Source organism: Oncorhynchus mykiss, chromosome 4, assembly GCF_057628025.1.
Source record: "Oncorhynchus mykiss isolate SJ-2025 chromosome 4, ASM5762802v1, whole genome shotgun sequence".
NCBI lineage: Eukaryota > Metazoa > Chordata > Actinopteri > Salmoniformes > Salmonidae > Oncorhynchus > Oncorhynchus mykiss.
The window spans coordinates 87,255,116-87,276,188 of record NC_143025.1 but is presented as its reverse complement, the minus strand read 5'-3'; the positions used below and the strand labels follow the sequence as shown (position 1 = coordinate 87,276,188).

Here is a 21,073-nt window from a genome sequence, read left to right as displayed (position 1 = left end):
TTAACCATCTCCCCCGGGTTAACCATCTCCCCCGGGTTAACCATCTCCCCCGGGTTAACTATCTTCTCTGGTTATAGGGATGAAAGCCCAAAGCACTGCTGCTCATACTCTAGATGTTTGGCTCATGTTTGCCTCTCTCTCAGAAAGCATTACAATAGCATTGTTTACAGCATGATATTGTCATTCTGCAGGTATGTTGTTGCTACATGCTGCTGTTGAGTTTCATTTAGAACCTTCAGAATTAGTGTATTGGAACCTTCAGAATGAGTGTATTAGAACCTTCCAAATGAGTGTATTAGAACCTTCAGAATTAGTGTGTTAGAACCTTCAGAATGGGTGTATTAGAACCTTCAGAATGAGTGTATTAGAACCTCAGTAATGTGTTGTTGTTGCTGACCTTGTGGTTGCGTCCGTGTTTGTAGAGCAGGGAGATGATGGACTTGATGTGTCCTTTCTGGATGATGTTCAGAGCCTCCGGAGACTCTATCAGGATACAATGGAGCACCTCCAGGATACCTACAATAGAGTAAAGTAGAACAAAACAAAACAGAATAGAATCAGGAGACACTATCAGGATACAATGGAGCACCTCCACAATACCCGAGGACAAACAGGCTAAAACTACTGGGAGATTGTGCTATAGACCTTTGTAAGAAAAGCTACTTTATTTACAGTTCTAGAACGACTCTCATATTAGGATTCAGGTTGACTTACACCAGACACACACATACAATTAGCTAGCTAATAATACAAGGCATTTGACTACATAAACAAACAATTCCATACCCAATATGTACAGGTCTGGGGAGTTTCCTGACCAAATCCAATCTGATTGGTCTAATACACTAATTTACTTCTTGAACTCTCTGTGTATTGTGTAGGGTACCTGATGAGGACTCCAGTCTCTCCAGCTTGCTGACCAGCCAGTCCAGGTTCCTGGAGAACTGGGTACAGTTGTTCCGGTTCCCTTTGATCAGAGAGGCTGGAGAGAGAGGTGAGTGGAGGGACATAGAGGGGAGAGTGAGGGAAAGAGGGGTGAGTAGAAGGGATTGACAGGGATGACAGAGTGATGCAGACATTGCAGGGGGGTGAGAGGGTGAGAGAGAGGCAGAGGCTGACGAGAAAATGTCATTTCTCCAACTATGTTGAGACCTCTTGTCTTTGTTTGATATCTAGCTGTCTCCTCACCCAGTCATCACTCAGCATTAGCCTTAAGGACAGCAGAATGATAATGCATTTGGGATAGTTTAACAGCATAATCTGTCAGCTAATTCATACCGCTCAATGCAGAGCCATTAGTCAACACAAACTCACAGAGAACACTGTCTGACTCTCTCCTCTCTCTCTCTCTCTCCTATTTCCTCTCACTCCTCTCTCTCTCTCCTATCTCCTCTCTCTCTCTCTCTCTCTCTCTCTTCTCTTCTCTTCTCTTCTATCTATCTCCCCTCTCTCTTCTCTCTCTCTCCTCTTTCCTCTCTCTCTGCTCAGACTGCACTGGCATCCTTCAGGGTGACCCCTGTGTTGGTTTAGCGAGAGGAAGTCTGGGCTGTTTTCACTGAGGTGTGTGTGCCTGCGTGCAAGGGGATGTGTGTGTGTGTGTGTGTGTGTGTGTGTGTGTGTGTGTGTGTGTGTGTGTGTGTGTGTGTGTGTGTGTGTGTATGTGTGTGTGTGTGTGTGTGTGTAGAGGATTTGAATACGAGTGCGGTCAAGCTGAACTAAGGGGAACTCGTTAAAATGATGGACCTGTTTCTGCTTCTATGACATCACCACAACAAAAGGCGAACAACAACACATCCAGGTTCTTATATAGACCGATACTATGCTGTAATAAAAGGGGTCTTTGTCACAGCAGAGACCTCCTTTCCTCGAGATAGAAGTCTGACACCTCATTGCGCGAGATCAGTGATAAAACATTTGTAACTGACAATTTGAAAATAAAGGGTTTTGAACATTTATCTAACTGGTGTTAACAGCCTCTCTTGTCTCACACTGTGCGTCCCAAATGGCACCCTATTCACTATATAGTGCACTACTTTTGACCAGAGCCCTATGCGCTGTGGTCAAAACTAGTGCACTATATAGGGGAAAGGGTGCCATTTGGGATGCACAGACTGCCTGGACACTGCATCATGACATCACAGTGCCCAGAGGGCAGACAGAACAAGTGTTAAGAACAGGTCACTATTTTATTTATGTGATGAAGCTTCATCTCTTCCCTCTCTCGCTCTTTCTCTCTCTTCCTCTCTCTCTGTTTCTCTCGTGCTCTCTCTCTCTCTCTCTCTCTCTGTTTCTCTCTTTCTCTCTCTTCCTCTCTCTCTGTTTCTCTCTCTCTATCTCTCTCTCTCAATCTCGTTCTCTCTCTCTATCTCTCTCTCTCCCTCTCTCTCTGTTTCTCTTTCTCTCCTCTTTCTCTCGCTCTCATATCATTCTCTCTCTCTTCTCTCTCCCCTGTAAATAAAATAACTGTCATGTCACTCTTCAGATGGAGCTCAGGGAGGTGTGTGTGTGTGTGTGCGCACAGAGGTGTTTAGAGTTGACACAGAACCCTAAGATCCATCTCTCTCACCCAGTAGTTGGTAGAGGAGGTTGAGGATGCTCTTCCATGCCGCCCCAGCCTCTTCCCCAGCATTCTCGCCAAAGTGAGCAGCGCTGTTGTACAGGTTGAGACGGTCGATGCACATCACCAGCAGGGCCAGCATGCCCTGAAACACACACACAAACACCAGGCTGGTCATTTTTTTATTTTTTTATTTAACTGGGCAAGTCAATTAAGAACAAATTCTTATTTACAATGACGGCCTACACGAGGAAGAGTGCCTTGTTCAGGGGCAGAAGGATAGATTTTTACCATGTCAGCTCGGGGATTCGAGCTCTAATACAAGGGTCACATCCACAACGGCCACTTTTGACCTGAGCTTTATGGGCTCTGGTCTAAAGTAGTGCACTATATAGGGAATAGGGCTCTGGTCTAAAGTAGTGCACTATATAGGGAATAGGGCTCTGGTCTAAAGTAGTGCACTATATAGGGAATAGGGCTCGGGTCAATAGTAGTGCACTATATAGGGAATAGGGCTCTGGTCAATAGTAGTGCACTACATAGGGAATAGGGCTCTGGTCTATAGTAGTGCATTATATAGGGAATAGGGCTCTGGTCTATAGTAGTGCACTATATAGGGAATAGGGCCCTGGTCTAAAGTCGTGCACTATATAGGGAATCGGGCTCTGGTCTATAGTAGTGCACTATATAGGGAATAGGGCTCTGGTCTATAGTAGTGCACTATATAGGGAATAGGGCCCTGGTCTATAGTAGTGCACTACATAGGGAATCGGGCTCTGGTCTATAGTAGTGCACTATATAGGGAATATGGATCTGGTAAATAGTAGTGCACTACATAGGGAATAGGGCTCTGGTAAACAGTAGTGCACTATATAGGGAATAGGGCTCTGGTCTATAGTAGTGCACTATATAGGGAATAGGGCTCTGGTCTAAAGTAGTGCACTATATAGGGAATAGGGCTCTGGTCTAAAGTAGTGCACTATATAGGGAATAGGGCTCTGGTCTAAAGTAGTGCACTATATAGGGAATAGGGCTCTGGTCTAAAGTAGTGCATTACATAGGGAATAGTGTACCATAATTCGTCATTATGTGATTCAATCGCAGTGATACATGTTCCTAGAACTTCCTACATGAAAAGAGATACATTTGCATATCTTGTGGGAGTCTCTTTTAGGCAGAGGTAGGATCAAGTCACTATTTTTTAAGTCACAAGCAAGTCTCAAGTCACAAGGTTCAAGTAGAATGGGTCGAGTCTCGAATCAAGTCCAAGTTGTACAGTACATTCTAAGAGCAAGTCAAGTCGAATCGAATCATACGTTTTTTTTCAAGTTCAGTCTCAAGTCAAGTAAAAGAAAATCTATACATGCAATGACTTCTTAAACAACAAATTTGAGACCTTGGGACTATAATGTTGTAATTTTGTAAAAAAACAAAACAAAACGAGTTAGTTATATATAATTGATCTTTAGATGGTTCTTCATATGTCTGTGAAGTTTGAAGTGAAAGAAATGAAAAACTTCACAGTTGTACAGTGGGGAGAACAAGTATTTGAATCACTGCCGATTTTGCAGGTTTTCCTACTTGCAAAGCATGTAGAGGTCTGTCATTTTTATCATAGGTACACTTCAACTGTGAGCGACGGAATCTAAAACAAAAATCCAGAAAATCACATTGTATGATTTTTAAGTAATTAATTTGCATTTTATTGCATGACATAGGTATTTGATCACCTACCAACCAGTAAGAATTCTGGCTCTCACAGACCTGTTAGTTTTTCTTTAAGAAGCCCTCCTGTTCTCCACTCATTACCTGTATTAACTGCACCTGTTTGAACTCGTTACCTGTATAAAAGACACCTGTCCACACACTCAATCAAACAGACTCCAACCTCTCCACAATGGCTAAGTCCAGAGAGCTGTGTAAGGACATCAGGGATAACATTGTAGACCTGCACAAGGCTGGGATGGGCTACAGGACAATAGGCAAGCAGCTTGGTGAGAAGGCAACAACTGTTGGCGGAATTATTAGAAAATGAAAGAAGTTCAAGATGACGGTCAATCACCCTCGGTCTGGGGCTCCATGCAAGATCTCACCTCGTGGGGCATCAATGATCATGAGTCTCAAAGAAAACTATTAGTAACACACTACGCCATCATGGATTAAAATCCTGCAGCGCATGCAAGGTCCCCCTGCTCAAGCTAGCGCATGTCCAGGCCCGTCTGAAGTTTGCCAATGACCATCTGGATGATCCAGAGGAGGAATGGGAGAAGGTCATGTGGTCTGAGACAAAAATAGAGATTTTTGGTCTAAACTCCACTCGCCATGTTTGGAGGAAGAAGAAGGATGAGTACAACCCCAAGAACACCATCCCAACCGCGAAGCATGGAGGTGGAAACATCATTCTTTGGGATGCTTTTCTGCAAAGGGGACAGGACAACTGCACCGTATTGAGGGGAGGATGGATGGGGCCTTGTATCGCGAGATCTTGGCCAACAACCTCCTTCCCTCAGTAAGAGCATTGAAGATGGGTCGTGGCTGGGTCTTCCAGCATGACAACGACCCGAAACACACAGCCAGGGCAACTAAGGAGTGGCTCCGTAAGAAGCATCTCAAGGTCCTGGAGTGGCCTAGCCAGTCTCTAGACCTGAACCCAATAGAAAATCTTTGGAGGGAGCTGAAAGTCCGTATTGCCCAGCGACAGCCCCGAAACCTGAAGGATCTGGAGAAGGTCTGTATGGAGGAGTGGGCCAAAATCCCTGCAGTGTGTGCAAACCTGGTCAAGAACTACAGGAAACGTATGATCTCTGTAATTGCAAACAAAGGTTTCTGTACCAAATATTAAGTTCTGCTTTTCTGATGTTTCAAATACTTATGTCATGCAATAAAATGCAAATGAATTACTTAAAAATCATACAAAGTGATTTTCTGGATTTTTGTTTTAGATTCTGACTCTCACAGTTGAAGTGTACCTATGATTAAAAAAAGAGAAACACATTGTACAATATGAGGAGGAAGTTATAGTCCTTAACAAGCTTTCCAGTTTCACTGACTCACCCAATGACACACAGCTCACTCACCTGTGAAGGCCGATTGCTCTCAAGTCTATCTCTCTCTTGTTTTAATGTAAACCAATACTGTTCGCTCAATAGGCCTATTTGGACGTTGATAACATACTTGGTAGCACTACAGACAGACTAGTCTTCTCTTTTCAGCAGGATCCATTTGCCGCGCATTGCCACAGCTAGGATATATATATACATATATATATATATATATATATTTTTAAAGCTATCGATCCTCTGTGGCTAAATTATAGACCTATTTGTGGTGTAGTCTTCTGAATGATTTAATTTCATTCTGAACAGACAGACGTAATTATATAACTTTGGGAAATGTATTTCACTTGATCAGCTACAGCTGGAGAGATGAGAGGTGCAGGCTCATGTCTGTCAGAGCAGAGAGAGGGAGAGAGATCATAGAAAGTGATTCTCATTCTAGTTCTGTGAGAGATACTGGTACGATTCTCTCTCTCACCACAGTAATGACCACGCGTTGGTCTATATAGGCTACAATGTTGTGCAAAACCATGAACCCGGGCCGGCACAACACGAATCAATTCTTAGAATATCTGGCACGTTTTCACGTTAAGTATTTTATTAAGGCGCAGCCAGGAGAATTACAGAGGAGTCAACTTGAATTTACTCTGATTGCTTTTATTTTAATTTTTACATTGCAAACAGTGAAAATAATTGTTCAGGTCACGAGACGTACCGGATCCTGGCAAATGGGTTCCAGAACAAAACTGTCCAAAACTGAGATTAACTGAGATTAACTCAAATTTAGCCCTGATTAAACCTGAGGTCCCGGAGCCCTGGGAGCTCACCTCCTCTTTGAAAAGGTCCTGTCGTTTGATGAGAGATCTCAGCAGAGTCTGTTTCTCCTCATGTTCCAGTTCTGAGTCGGGCTGTTTAAAATACTCAATGAGATCATCCAGCGTCTGCAACACCTCGTCAAAGTTAGGCAGAGACACCTCCACGTTCTTATCCCTTCCTATACTGTCAAGACCCCTAGGGAAGAGGGAGAGGGGCAGGGATAGGTTTGGGGAGAGGAAGAGTGAGAAAAAGGAGTAAGCAGAGAGGGATAGAGAGAGGGACATAAAACTAATTTACTGTTAATAGGCTACATTAATATCACTTATCCACAATGGTCTCAAACCATCTCAATTGTTTTCAAATTACATTGCGCAAATTCTACAGCAGATAATTTCCGAAATCAGTCACTGGAAGTGAATCCACGGCAGGCTAATTTCATGAGAACTAATCCATGCCTAATCACACAAAATCAGGAAAATTGCCTTTGGTTCTGCAGCTACAATTGGATCTCTATTGAGCAAGTTCATGTGATTCGGCTTGTCGTTCAGTAGCATTCAGTAGCATTCAGGAGCATTCAGTAGCATTCAGGAGCATTCAGTAGGATTTAGGAGCATTCAGTAGAGTTCAGGAGCATTCAGTAGCATTCCGCAGCATTCAGTGGTATTCGGGAGAAATCAGTAACATGTAGGAGCATTAAGGAGCATTCAGTAGAGTTCAGGAGCATTCGGTAGCATTTGGGAGCATTCAGGAGCATTCAGTAGTATTCAGGGGCATGTAGTATTATTCAGGAGCATTCAGTAGCATTCAGGAGTATTCCGTAGTATTCAGAAGCATTCAGTGGTATTCAGTAGCATTCAACTAGCTCATACAAAATTTGTTCTGTATTTTCTGGAATAGATGACGGACCTTAAACTGTCTAGGTTACCAATGCAGTGCACACACACACGCACACACACACACACACACACACACACACACACACACACACACACACACACACACACACACACACACACACACACACACACACACACACACACACACACACACACACACACACACACACACACACACACACACACACACACACACACACACACACACACACACACACACACAGCCCTACTTGATGAAGTGGCTGAAGAGGACAGTGGTGTTCCTGATGATTCGTACAGCCCGTGCCTCCTCGTGTTGACAACGCTGAAGGGTCAGACCGTCGTCCATGTGACCCTCAGCATGCAGACAGGCCTGTCTCGCAAATACACAACACACACATTATAGACAGACATTATTAGAAGTACTTAACACAGACATTACCACAAACGGGTATCTGGGCAACTCAATGTAACGTGTCCCTTGTTACTAATGAATCACATGCAGAGCCATATAGTGTACTTAGAGTGTTTTGAATAGTTTTCCAATTCTAGACATTCCGTTACATAGCATTGTTAAAATATTCCTCATGTAACATTAATGGGGTTCTAACATGGCTGCCTTAAAATGTTGAAGTGTCATGTAAATGCATCATAATGCAGAAACCACATTGGCCCAACTCTCTAAATACATGGTTCTGATCACATCCAATCAAGTGAGGTGTTATATCAGCTGTCTGAGCTGTGAGTTGGCTTAGGTCTCCTCCTCTCCCCCAGTTAGCTCCCACCCAGGCAGGATGTGGCTCCCACCCAGGCAGGATGTGTCAGGACACATGAGGCAGTCATTTAGATGTGATAATCAGAGAGGGATGGTGACAGTTAGTTACAGTTATCTTTTCTGAGAGAGGAGGGATCAACTCCTGTCTCTCTCTCTTCCTCCCCAGTCTCTTTTCCTCTCTCTCTCTCTCACTACCATCTCTCTCTCCATCCCTCTCTCCCCTTCCCCATCAGTACTTCTCTCTCTCCATCCCTCTCCCCTTTCCCATCAGCACTTCTCTCTCTCCATCCCTCTCTCTGTCCCTCCCCACCATAGGGCTGCCAACGTTTGAGGAAAGCTTGGAGTGAAATTTGCTATGTGAATTTCATTGTCCCCTGGCACAGTCCCTAGATGGGGGACTAGGGGTCCTCCCTCAGGGAGATTTTCCTGCAATATTTTTTTGTACATGGCTTAGGCCTATGGCCAGGGTGGAAAATGAGGTGTACTCAGGATGCTTCGAACATTCAACGTACATTCAAAATTCAACAACTTTGTTACTTTGAGATTTTTGGGGGATGAAATGTTAATTATGCTAATATTTTTAAGGGGACATATTTTTGAAGTGGTTTGACACTTAATCCAATAATTAAATGAGATAGGGAGACAGGGAAATGCTAGAAACAGTGGGGAGGTCGGAAGCAGGGATTGATCTCTGTTCTCAGAGTTACATGTGACACGTGCCAGGGAGTTTTACCACCACACCAAGGCTCTGCACAGGAATGTTTATATTAATGGTTGATGGCAGTGGGTAACCAAATCATAGTTTGAAGTCTCCTTGTTCGTAGACTGCTTTCAAGGTAAGGACACAAACATTCTGTATTGTTTTTATGTGGGTGAACTGTCTGTTTTTAAATAGGTCTGGAAGAAAATCCTGCTTGCTCTGCAGGAGGGTTGGACATCGCTGATCTATGTTTCCCAAAGTGATGGGTGTTTCAAAATGTTCTTGTTATAACAATTTGTTTCTCACTCACCAGACCTTCAGGGGAAAAAAATAGAATGAATATCAATATTCAGGTGGTTTATGCCTACTAGTTGAAGATCAGTATTCAGGTGGTTTATGCCTACTAGTTGAAGATCAATATTCAGGTGGTTTATGCCTACTAGTTGAAGATCAATATTCAGGTGGTTTATGACAACTAGTTGAAGATCAATATTCAGGTGGTTTATGCCTACTAGTTAAAGATCAATATTCAGGTGGTTTATGCCTACTAGTTGAAGATCAATATTCAGGTGGTTTATGCCTACTAGTTGAAGATCAATATTCAGGTGGTTTATGCCTACTAGTTGAAGATCAATATTCAGGTGGTTTATGCCTACTAGTTGAAGATCAATATTCAGGTGGTTTATGCCTACTAGTTGAAGATTCTCGACGTCATCGTACTCCACATAGACAACATACGATGCCTTTATGAGTTGTGAGTCCACCTATCATTTATACCAAGCATGTGCACAATACTAAAATGTAAACAATTATATTTCATTCCAGGAACATTTATTATCCATTGCTGATTTGTGTGACTTATTCAAAAACTGTCCATGAATGGCTACAAAAATACAAAGATACAAAGCCTCATATAATTCATTTTCAAAGACACAAGTAGGTATATCAGATTTCAAATATGTGATGATACTGGCAGAACTGGTAAGAAGTGGAATAATAGAATAAGCATGGGGAATAGCAGAAGAAGTGGAATAATATAATAGGTATGGGGAATAGCAGAAGAAGTGGAATAATATAATAGGTATGGGGAATAGCAGAAGAAGTGGAATAATATAATATGTATGGGGAATAGCAGTAGAAGTGGAATAATATAATAGGTATGGGGAATAGCAGTAGAAGTGGAATAATAGAATAGGTATGCAGAATAGCAGTAGAAGTGGAATAATATAATAGGTATGGGGAATAGCAGTAGAAGTGGAATAATATAATAGGTATGGGGAATAGCAGTAGAAGTGGAATAATATAATAGGTATGGGGAATAGCAGTAGAAGTGGAATAATATAATAGGTATGGGGAATAGCAGTAGAAGTGGAATAATAGAATAGGTATGGGGAATAGCAGTAGAAGTGGAATAATAGAATAGGTATGGGGAATAGCAGTAGAAGTGGAATAATATAATAGGTATGGGGAATAGCAGTAGAAGTGGAATAATAGAATAGGTATGCAGAATAGCAGTAGAAGTGGAATAATATAATAGGTATGGGGAATAGCAGTAGAAGTGGAATAATATAATAGGTATGGGGAATAGCAGTAGAAGTGGAATAATATAATAGGTATGGGGAATAGCAGTAGAAGTGGAATAATATAATAGGTATGGGGAATAGCAGTAGAAGTGGAATAATATAATAGGTATGGGGAATAGCAGTAGAAGTGGAATAATAGAATAGGTATGCAGAATAGCAGTAGAAGTGGAATAATATAATAGGTATGGGGAATAGCAGTAGAAGTGGAATAATATAATAGGTATGGGGAATAGCAGTAGAAGTGGAATAATATAATAGGTATGGGGAATAGCAGAAGAAGTGGAATAATATAATAGGTATGGGGAATAGCAGTAGAAATGGAATAATATAATAGGTATGGGGAATAGCAGTAGAAATGGAATAATATAATAGGTATGGGGAATAGCAGTAGAAGTGGAATAATATAATAGGTATGGGGAATAGCAGTAGAAATGGAATAATATAATAGGTATGGGGAATAGCAGTAGAAATGGAATATTATAATAGGTATTGGGAATAGCAGTAGAAGTGGAATAATGGAATACGTATGGGGAATAGCAGTAGTGTTGTTGTTGACTATCACACTAATTACACTGTATTTTAGCCAATTGTCAAGAATGAGAATTGGTCCACTGATCCGACTAAATACATTAAAAAGCGAATAAAATATCCCGAAGGCAAGATGACATAAATCTGCTCCTACATGTAAAAAAATATATTTATTCATAGTTACAAATCAGGTCACCCTGCAAAACTAACCTCCGAAAACATTATGTAGGTCCGTCTGCGGTCTTTTCGTTGTCACAACCTAAACGCCAATCACCAAACGAGGGGACTAATGTAAGTGTGGATTAAATCGACTTTAGTACATGCTGTCAAAAGACTGCATTCTGGAATAGGGACAGGGAGTAACAGCAACATTTAACACAGCGCTATCATGCTGCTCTTTTTACAGTTTTAAAAACTCAGCGGAGAACGTTCCCTCCAATCAGCGCCACTCTAATCCAGAGGGGCGTCCCTTAAAAACATGCACCCAATCCCCTTGATCCTTTACTAGACCAATCATATGTTTCAATGTGTCACAATGTGAGGTGGCAAGACACGACAATGACAGAGGTTCAGCTCGTGAAGTTAAATTGAAGGCGCAGATGCTCCGATTTCAAAACGATTTGGAGCACAGTTGAAAAGTTAACGTAAAAGCAGCGGTTTTCAGTAAGTGAGATATAAGAGGTGTGCAGTGAGAAGAGGATCAAATGCGTGTCTCACGGCCAATGGGTGAGAGTTAGCAGCTCTGCAACCAGCTCTTCTCTCTCTCTCTCTCTTCCTTCCCACCAGCTCTTCTCTCTCTCTCTTCCTTCCCACCAGCTCTTCTCTCTCTCTCTTCCTTCCCACCACCTCCTCTCTCTCTCTCGCTCTTCCTTCCCACCACCTCTTCTCTCTCTCTCTCTCTCTCTCTCTCTCTCTCTCTTCACACCACCTCTTCTCTCTCTCTCTTCCTTCCCACCACCTCCTCTCTCTCTCGCTCTTCCATCCCACCACCTCTTCTCTCTCTCTCACTCTCTTCCCACCACCTACTCTCTCTCTCTTCCCACCACCTCCTCTCTCTCTCGCTCTTCCTTCCCACCACCTCTTCTCTCTCTCTCTATCTCTCTTCCCACCACCTCTTCTCTCTCTCTCTCACTTCCCACCAGCTCTTCTCTCTCTCTTCCCACCAGCTCTTCTCTCTCTCTTCCCACCACCTCTTCTCTCTATCTCCCTTCCCACCAGCTCTTCTCTCTCTCTTCCCACCAACTCTTCTCTCTATCTCCCTCCCCACCAGCTCTTCTTTCTCTCCATCCCTCTCCCCTTCCCCACCAGCTCTTCTCTCTCTCCATCCCTCTCCCCTTCCCACCAGTTATTCTCTCTCTCTTCCCACCAGCTCTTCTCTCTCTCTTCCTTCCCATCAGCTCTTCTCTCTCTCTTCCATCCCACCAGCTCTTCTCTCTCTCTTCCTTCCCACCAGCTCTTCTCTCTCTCTCTCTTCCCACCACCTCCTCTCTCTCTCTCTTCCCACCACCTCCTCTCTCTCTCGCTCTTCCTTCCCACCACCTCTTCTCTCTCTCTATCTCTCTTCCCACCACCTCTTCTCTCTCTCTCTCACTTCCCACCACCTCTTCTGTCTATCTCCCTTCTCACCACCTCTTCTCTCTCTCTCTCTTCCCACCACCTCCTCTCTCTCTCTCGCTCTTCCTTCCCACCACCTCTTCTCTCTCTCTCTCTATCTCTCTTCCCACCACCTCTTCTCTCTCTCTCACTTCCCACCAGCTCTTCTCTCTCTCTTCCCACCACCTCTTCTCTCTCTCTTCCCACCACCTCTTCTCTCTATCTCCCTTCCCACCAGCTCTTCTCTCTCTCTTCCCACCAACTCTTCTCTCTATCTCCCTCTCCCTTCCCAACACTTGAAGGTACCATGTTCACCTGTAAACAATAGTACACAAGTATAAACACCATGGGACCGCACATCCATCATACCGCTCAGGAAGGAGATGCATTCTGTCTCCTAGAGATTAATGTATTTTGGTGCGAAAAGTGCATATCAATCCAAAAACAACAGCAAAGGACCTTGTGAAGATGCTGAAGGAAACAGGTACAAAAGTATCTATATCCAGAGTAAAACGAGTCCTATATCGACATAACCTGAAAGGCCGCTCAGCAAGGAAGAAGTCACTGCTCCAAAACCACCATAAAAAAGCCGGACTACGGTTTGCAACTGCACATGGGGACAAAGATCATACTTTTGGAGAAATGTCCTCTGGTCTGATGAAACCGGAGAACACCATCCCAACCATGAAGCATTGGGGGTGGCAGCATCATGTTGTGGGGGTGCTTTGCTGCAGAAGGGACTGGTGCACTTCACAAAATAGATGACAAGATGAGGAAGGAAAATTATGTGGATATATTGAAGCAACATCTCAAGACATCAGTCAGGAAGTTAAAGTTTGGTCGCAAATGGGTCTTCCAAATGGACAATGACCCCAAGCATACTTCCAAAGTTATGGCTTTAGGACAACAAAGTCAAGGTATTGGAGTGGTATTGGTATGCATGGGTGTCCGGGCTGTGTGCCAGTAGTTCAAACAGACAGCTTGGTGCATTCAACATGTCAATAACTCAGTACAAGTAGTGATGAAGTCAATCTCTCCTCCACTTTGAGCCATGAGAGATTGACATGCATATTATTAACATTAGGTCTCTGTGTACATCCAAGGGCCAGCCGTGCTGCCCTGTTCTGAGCCAATTGCAATTGTCCTAAGTCCTTTTTTGTGGAACCTGACCATACGACTGAACAGCAGTCCAGGTGAGACAAAACTAGGGCCTGTAGGACCTGCCTTGTTGATAGTGTTGTTTAAAAGGCAGAGCAATGCTTTATTATAGACAGACTTCTCACCATCTTAGCTACTAATGAATCCATATGTTTTGATCATGACAGTTTACAATCTAGTGTTACTCCAAGCAGTTTAGTCATCTCAACTTGCTCAATTTCCACATGATTTATTACAAGATTTAGTTGAGGTTTAGGGTTTAGTGAGTGTTTCGTTCCAAATACAATACTTTTAGTTTTAGAAATATTTAGGCCTAACTTATTCCTTGCTGCCCACTCTGAAACCAACTCCAGCTCTGTGTTAAGTGTTGCAGTCATTTCAGTCACTGTAGTAGCTGACATGTATAGTGTTGAGTCATCCACATACATAGAAACTCTGGCTTTACTGAAAGTCAGTGGCATGTCGATAGTAAAAATCGAAAAAAGCAAGGGGCCTAAACAGCTGCCCTGGGGAATTCCTGCTTCTAACTGCATTATATTTGATATGATGCCGCTAAAGAACACCCTCTGTGTTCTGTTAGACAAGTAACTCTTTATCCACAGCATAGCAGGGGGTCTAAAGCCATAGCACATACGTTTTTCCAGCAGCAGACTATGATCAATAATGTCAAAAGCTGCACTGAAGTCTAACAAGACAGCCCCCACAATCATTGTATCATCAATTTCTCTCAGCCACTCATCAGTCATTTGTGTAAGTGCTGTGCTTGTTGAGTGTCCTTCCCTTTAAGCATACTGAAATTCTGTTGTCAATTTGTTTACTGTGAAATAGCATTGTATTTGGTCAAACATAATTTTTTCCAGAAGTTTACTAAGGGTTGGTAACAGGCTGATTGGTCGGCTATTTGAGCCAGTAAAGGGGGCTTTACTATTCTTGGGTAGGATAATTACTTTAGCCCCCCTCCAGGCCTGAGGGCACACACTCTCTAGTAGGCTTAAATTGAAGATGTGGCAAATAGGAGTAGCAATATCGTCTGCTTTTATTCTCAGTAATTTTCCATCTAGATTGTTAGATCCTGGTGGCTTGTTATTGTTGATAGACAACAATATTTTTTTCACCTCTTCCACACTGACTTTACGGAATTCAAAAGTACAATTCTTGTCTTTCAGAATGTCACGTCCTGACCTTAGTTCCTTTTTTATGTTTCTATTTTAGTTTGGTCAGGGCGGGGTGAGTTGGGGTGGGCATTCTATGTTTTGTTCTGTGTGTTATAGTTCTATGTGTTTGGCCTGGTATGGTTCCCAATCAGAGGCAGCTGTCAATCGTTGTCTCTGATTGAGAACCATACTTAGGCAGCCTGTTTTCACACTATGGGTTGTGGGTAGTTGTTTTCTGTGTCAGTGTTTTCACCATACAGAACTGTTTTGATTTTCATTTCTTTCCCTCACTTGGTTATTTTGTTTTTTTGTGTTCTGATATCATAAATTATCAAAGACACTTACAACGCTGCATTTTGGTCTGATCCTTCCTCCTCATCATCAGACGAAGAAGAAGTTTGTTACACAGAATTTGGTCCAATATACAGTACTTGGCTGTGTAGTGTCAGCATTTGTTGCTGGCATGTCATCCCTAAGTTTGCTTATATTGCCAAGTAGTTTGCAATATCAGTGGGCTTTGTGACGAATGAGCCATCTGATTCAATGAATGAAGGAGCCAAGTTGGCTTTTTTTCCAAGAATTTCATTTAAGGTGCCCCAAAGCTTTTTACTATCATTCTTTATATAATTTATCTTTCTTTCATAGTGTAGTTTATTTAATCTTTATTTAGTTTAGTCACATGATTTCTTAATTTGCAGTACGTTTGCCAGTCAGTTGGGCTGCCAGACTTAATTGCCATACCTTCTACCTCATCCCTCTAAACCATACAATTTTTCAATTCCTCATCAATCCAAGGGGATTTAACCGTTTTTACAGTAATTTCCTTAATGGGTGCTGCTCATTAGTAACTGGGATAAGTACTTTAATAAATGAGCCAAGTGGAGCATCTGGTTGCTCCTCATTAAACACCACAGAACAGCAATTATGATTTACATCGTCAACATAAGAATCACTACAAAACCTCTTATACACTATATTAGGCCCAGCCTTTGGAACTTTGGTTTTCCTATACATGCCTATTATATTGTGATCACTACATCTTTTGGATTTGCATTCTGCAAAGCAAATATCTGCAGAGTTAGTAAAATGTGATCAATACATATTGATGATTTAATTCCTAGGCTGTTTGTAACTACCCTGGTAAGTTGACTGACAACCTGATCCAGGTTGCAGGCACTGGTTACAGTCTGAAGTATTTTCCTGAGTGGGCAGCTTGATGAAAGCTAGTCAATATTTAAATCATCCAGAAAATATACTTCTCTGTTGATATCACATACATTATCAAGCATTTCACACATATTATCCAGATACTGACTGTTAGCACTTGGTGATCTATAGCAGCTTCCCACAATAATGGGCTTTAGGTGAGGCAGATTAACCTGTTGCCATATTACTTCAACAGTATTTAACATTAGATCGTCTCTAATCTTTACAGGGATGTGGTTCTGAATATTAACAGCAACCCCGCCTCCGTTGGCATTTCTGTCTTTTCGGTAGATGTTATTACCATGTATTGGTACCACTGTATCATCAAAGGTATTATCTAAGTGAGTTTCAGAGACGGTCAGAATATGAATGTAATCTGTTACAAGCAAGTTATTGTCTTCATGGACCTTGTTTCTTAGGCTACATGTGTTAATAAGGGCTATTTTTAGCACTTTTCTGGGTTGCTTGATTGTTTTTAATGCTTTCCTGGGAAGCTTATCAGAAGTAGACTCATGTTATTTACATTGGAGCTGATAGTGCAGGGTGAGCTGCATAAAGTGGGCTTCCATAGAGAGGCATACTTACAGTAGTATACAGTGCAGTGATTTCATTGGCCATAGACCTACAGCACATCTCATTTTCAAGTTAGCAAGTGTATGATTAAACTTCGAGAATCAATGTATCCATTTACCCACAATATAACCCATAAATACCTCCTTATGGCGTACCTCATCAGAACTATAATAATAAATATAAGTTTATTTTACTACGGTGTTAAATAAACACTATGTAGCCTCAAAACATGGTTAAAACTATATCATGCATGGTCAGTCCTTGCATCCATAACTCTGTCTATGAATTTGAGAGTGGTTACATTTCTTCAGACCCGTCCCTCAGCTGTTTACCGAAACAGAACGCTTGTGACTTTTACACACTTCTTCCACACCATCAGTACAGTGAACATGCATAATAACCCACCCTTCTCTTCAGGGGTCCTATGCGGGAGGCTTTAGCATCAGGCGCCTGATAGGACAGCCACAGACCTGTAGCCACGTGCATCACGAAGCAGGCTGAGTCCCCATACTTGATCTCTGCTACTCCCATACCTTCTATGTCTCGATTCTTTGTACCCGACTCTATCTTTTCCTGTGGGAGGGAGCACGCGTGCACGCGCACACACACACACACAGAGGTATGTTAGAGAGCCTATTCATTACTCGCCACAGGGAAACAGTAACAGCATTAACAGTAACACACACACACACACACACACACACACACACACACACACACACACACAGAACCCATTCACACCTCGTCAGATATGGATGCTGGCTGCTGATTACAGGTAAAGGGGAACCGATTAAAGTCCATGTATGACAATTAAAACTGAAAGGGTGGGCATGGGGAGGGAGGGAGAGAGAGAGAGAGAGAGAGAGAGAGAGAGAGAGAGAGAGAGAGAGAGAGAGAGAGAGAGAGAGAGAGAGGGAGGGAGGGAGAGAGGGGGGAGGGAGAGAGAGAGAGAGAGAGAGGGGGGAGGGGGAGAGAGAGAGAGAGAGAGAGAGAGAGGGGGGAGGGGGAGAGAGAGAGAGAGAGAGAGAGAGAGAGAGAGAGAGGGAGGGAGAGAGGGGGGAGGGGGAGAGAGAGAGAGAGAGAGAGAGAGAGAGAGAGAGAGAGAGAGAGAGAGAGAGAGAGAGAGAGAGAGGGGGGAGGGGGAGAGAGAGAGAGAGAGGGAGGGAGAGAGGGGGGAGGGGAGAGAGAGAGAGAGAGAGAGAGGGGGAGGGAGAGAGAGAGAGAGAGAGAGAGAGAGAGAGAGAGAGAGAGAGAGAGAGGGGGAGGGAGGGAGGGAGGGAGGGAAAGGGGAGTGAGAGAATTAAACAGATAATGTGTGCATGTGCGTGTGCACACAATCATTACTACCACATAGAGCAGAATTGCATTGAATCTGAAGCAGACAGACAGACAGACAGACAGACACAGTGTCCTTCTGTTTGCTTCTTCATATCCTTCCTGTCCATGCACTATGGTTGTAGAATGCAATGAAGGTTCCGCCGTATAATTACAATGCATTCTTATTCTATTGGTTCCCCATACACCTTGGTTGTGTTGATTGGTTGGGTTGTTAATAGACTGTGTGACTTGGCTTGACATTCCCTGACATTTCAGCGTTATGGACTAGAATGTAACTGATTGTAACTGATGTTGTGTATAGGGTACAAGGATGACCTTTTAAAAGTTAAAGGATAAATCTAACGTGCTCTTAAAAAATATAGGTGTGTCTGCTCTGACCTTCTTCAGGCACGGTACAGTCTTTTCTCTAGAAAATACCATGGTTTTAACCTACGGCCCGGGATGGATTTAACAGCCCTAATGTTGGAATCAAACATCATTATGTTGTCATCCAGAGTCACAGTTATGCATTTTCCCAAGCTATAGTACACCATATTTTACATACAGCAGGCTTCGTGTTTGTGTTTTTTTTGCTATGGTAAAAAGTATTGCAATACTGGTATTGTCACAGCCCTAGTTTTACCCACAACGTACTCCAATCCACCTTTTTTGTGAGTAAACGTAAAACAAAGTTTACTTTGAAAGACAAAGACTGATTAAAAGACTTAATAGTGTTGGTATTTGTCGGGAACAAACCTTGGTAGCCCTGAAGCAGAAAGAGGTGGACTTGATATCAGACTTCTCTCTCTCCTGTAAGACCAGACCCTGCTCTTCGGTCAGCGCCAGGTAGTGACCGGTAGACAGGTGACGCAGACGGAACGCCTGCCCATAGCGAATGTGGCTACCGCTCCAACTGACCAATCACAAAGAGGGGATGAACCCAAACAGATGTTAATCTAAATTCTACAGTGGTCCCTATAACCCTTTTCCAATGGCAGATAGGGGAACAACGGAGTCAAAATGTGTCTGACATAGCAATGTCTATTTCAATCTAGAGACATTGATGTACGCTGTCTTTTGCAACAAAGAGATATACAGCCGCTAGCTCGGGCATTTCAGCATCCTTTCACAATGAAGCACATCCATTGTTTCAAAATATATCTCAATACAAACGGAAAGTCAGACTGTGTGGCATGGCTGTTGGAGAACCTGTCACCTAAGCCCAGAGACAAGAAGGCTGATGGTAGATGGGACCAGGATGTGTGTGGGCTGTGGAACACATGGGACCAGGATGTGTGTGGGCTGTGAAATTAACTTCCAGAGACCATTTATAACGTGATGGGGTTATAGCGGTTATAATACCTGATGGAGTTATTGTACCTGATGGAGTTATAGTGGTTATAGACCCTGATTGGGTTATAGTGGTTATAGTACCTGATGGGGTTATCGTGGTTATAGTACCTGATGGGGTTATAGTACCTGATGGGGTTATAGTACCTGATGGGGTTATAGTACCTGGTGGGGTTAGTGGCTATAGTACCTGATGGGGTTATAGTACCTGGTGGGGTTATAGCGGTTATAGTACATGATGGGGTTATAGTACCTGATGGGGTTATAGTGGTTATAGTACCTGACGGGGTTATAGTGGTTATAGTACCTGATGGGGTTGTAGTGGTTATAGTACCTGATGGGGTTATAGTACCTGATGGGGTTATAGTACCTGATGGGGTTATAGTACCTGATGGGGTTGTAGTGGTTATAGTACCTGATGGGGTTATAGTACCTGATGGGGTTATAGTACCTGATGGGGTTATAGTACCTGATGGGGTTATAGTACCTGATGGGGTTATAGCGGTTATAGTACCTGACGGGGTTATAGTGGTTATAGTACCTGATGGGGTTGTAGTGGTTATAGTACCTGATGGGGTTATAGTACCTGATGGGGTTATAGTACCTGATGGGGTTGTAGTGGTTATAGTACCTGATGGGGTTATAGTACCTGATGGGGTTATAGTACCTGATGGGGTTATAGTACCTGATGGGGTTATAGTACCTGATGGGGTTATAGTACCTGATGGGGTTACAATACCTGATGGGGTTATAGTACCTGATGGGGTTATAGTACCTGATGGGGTTGTAGTGGTTATAGTACCTGATGGGGTTATAGTACCTGATGGGGTTATAGTACCTGATGGGGTTACAGTACCTGATGGGGTTATAGTACCTAATGGGGTTATAATGGTTATAGTACCTGATGGGTTATAGTGGTTATAGTACCTGATGGGGTTATAGTGGTTATAATACCTGATGGGGTTATAGTACCTGATGGGGTTTTAGTACCTGATGGGGTTATAGTACCTGATGGGGTTATAGTGGTTATAGTACCTGGTGGGGTTATAATGGTTATAGTACCTGATGCGGTTATAGTACTTGATGGGGTTATAGTGGTTATAGTACCTGATGGGGTTATAGTGGTTATAGTACCTGATGGGGTTATAGTACTTGATGGGGTTATAGTGGTTATAGTACCTGGTGGGGTTATAGTGGTTATATTACCTGATGGGGTTATAGTACCTAATGAGGTTATAGTGGTTATAGTACCTGATGGGGGTCATGGTGGTTATAATACCTGATGGGGTTATAGTACCTGATGGGGTTATAGTGGTTATAATACCTGATGGGGTTATAGTACCTGATTGGGTTATAGTGGTTATAATACCTGGTGGGGTTATAGTGGTTATAGTACCTGATGGGGTTATAGTACCTAATGGGGTTATAGTGGTTATAGTACCTGATGGGGGTTATAGTGGTTATAGTACCTGATGCGGTTATAATACTAGATGGGGTTATAGTGGTTATAGTACCTGATGGGGTTATAGTGGTTATAATACCTGATGGCGTTATAGTGGTTATAGTACCTGATGGGGTTATAGTGGTTATAATACCTGATGGGGTTATAGTGGTTATAGTACCTGATGGGGTTAAAGTGGTTATAGTACCTGATGGGGTTATAGTACCTGATGGGGTTATAGTACTTGATGGGGTTATAGTGGTTATAGTACCTGATGGGGTTATAGTACCTGATGGGGTTATAGTACTTGATGGGGTTATAGTGGTTATAATACCTGATGGGGTTATAGTACCTGATGTGGTTAGAGGGGTTATAGTACCTGATGGGGTTA

At 42.8% G+C, this 21,073-nt stretch overlaps 1 protein-coding gene across 2 annotated transcripts in view; it reads right to left on the bottom strand.

Moving 5' to 3' along the window:
- LOC110521100 (ryanodine receptor 3) overlaps positions 1 to 21,073 on the bottom strand; it is a 266,242-nt gene that overhangs the window by 163,083 nt on the left and 82,086 nt on the right. For both annotated transcript variants that reach the window (XM_090233224.1, XM_036976224.2), the window contains 7 exons: positions 18,648 to 18,804; positions 16,980 to 17,147; positions 7,556 to 7,677; positions 6,441 to 6,624; positions 2,567 to 2,702; positions 887 to 982; positions 398 to 516 (listed from right to left, as the gene is read on the bottom strand). In XM_090233224.1, coding sequence (XP_090089350.1) covers positions 398 to 516; positions 887 to 982; positions 2,567 to 2,702; positions 6,441 to 6,624; positions 7,556 to 7,677; positions 16,980 to 17,147; positions 18,648 to 18,804 — 982 coding nt within the window. The remainder of the gene's footprint in view (positions 1 to 397; positions 517 to 886; positions 983 to 2,566; positions 2,703 to 6,440; positions 6,625 to 7,555; positions 7,678 to 16,979; positions 17,148 to 18,647; positions 18,805 to 21,073) is intronic.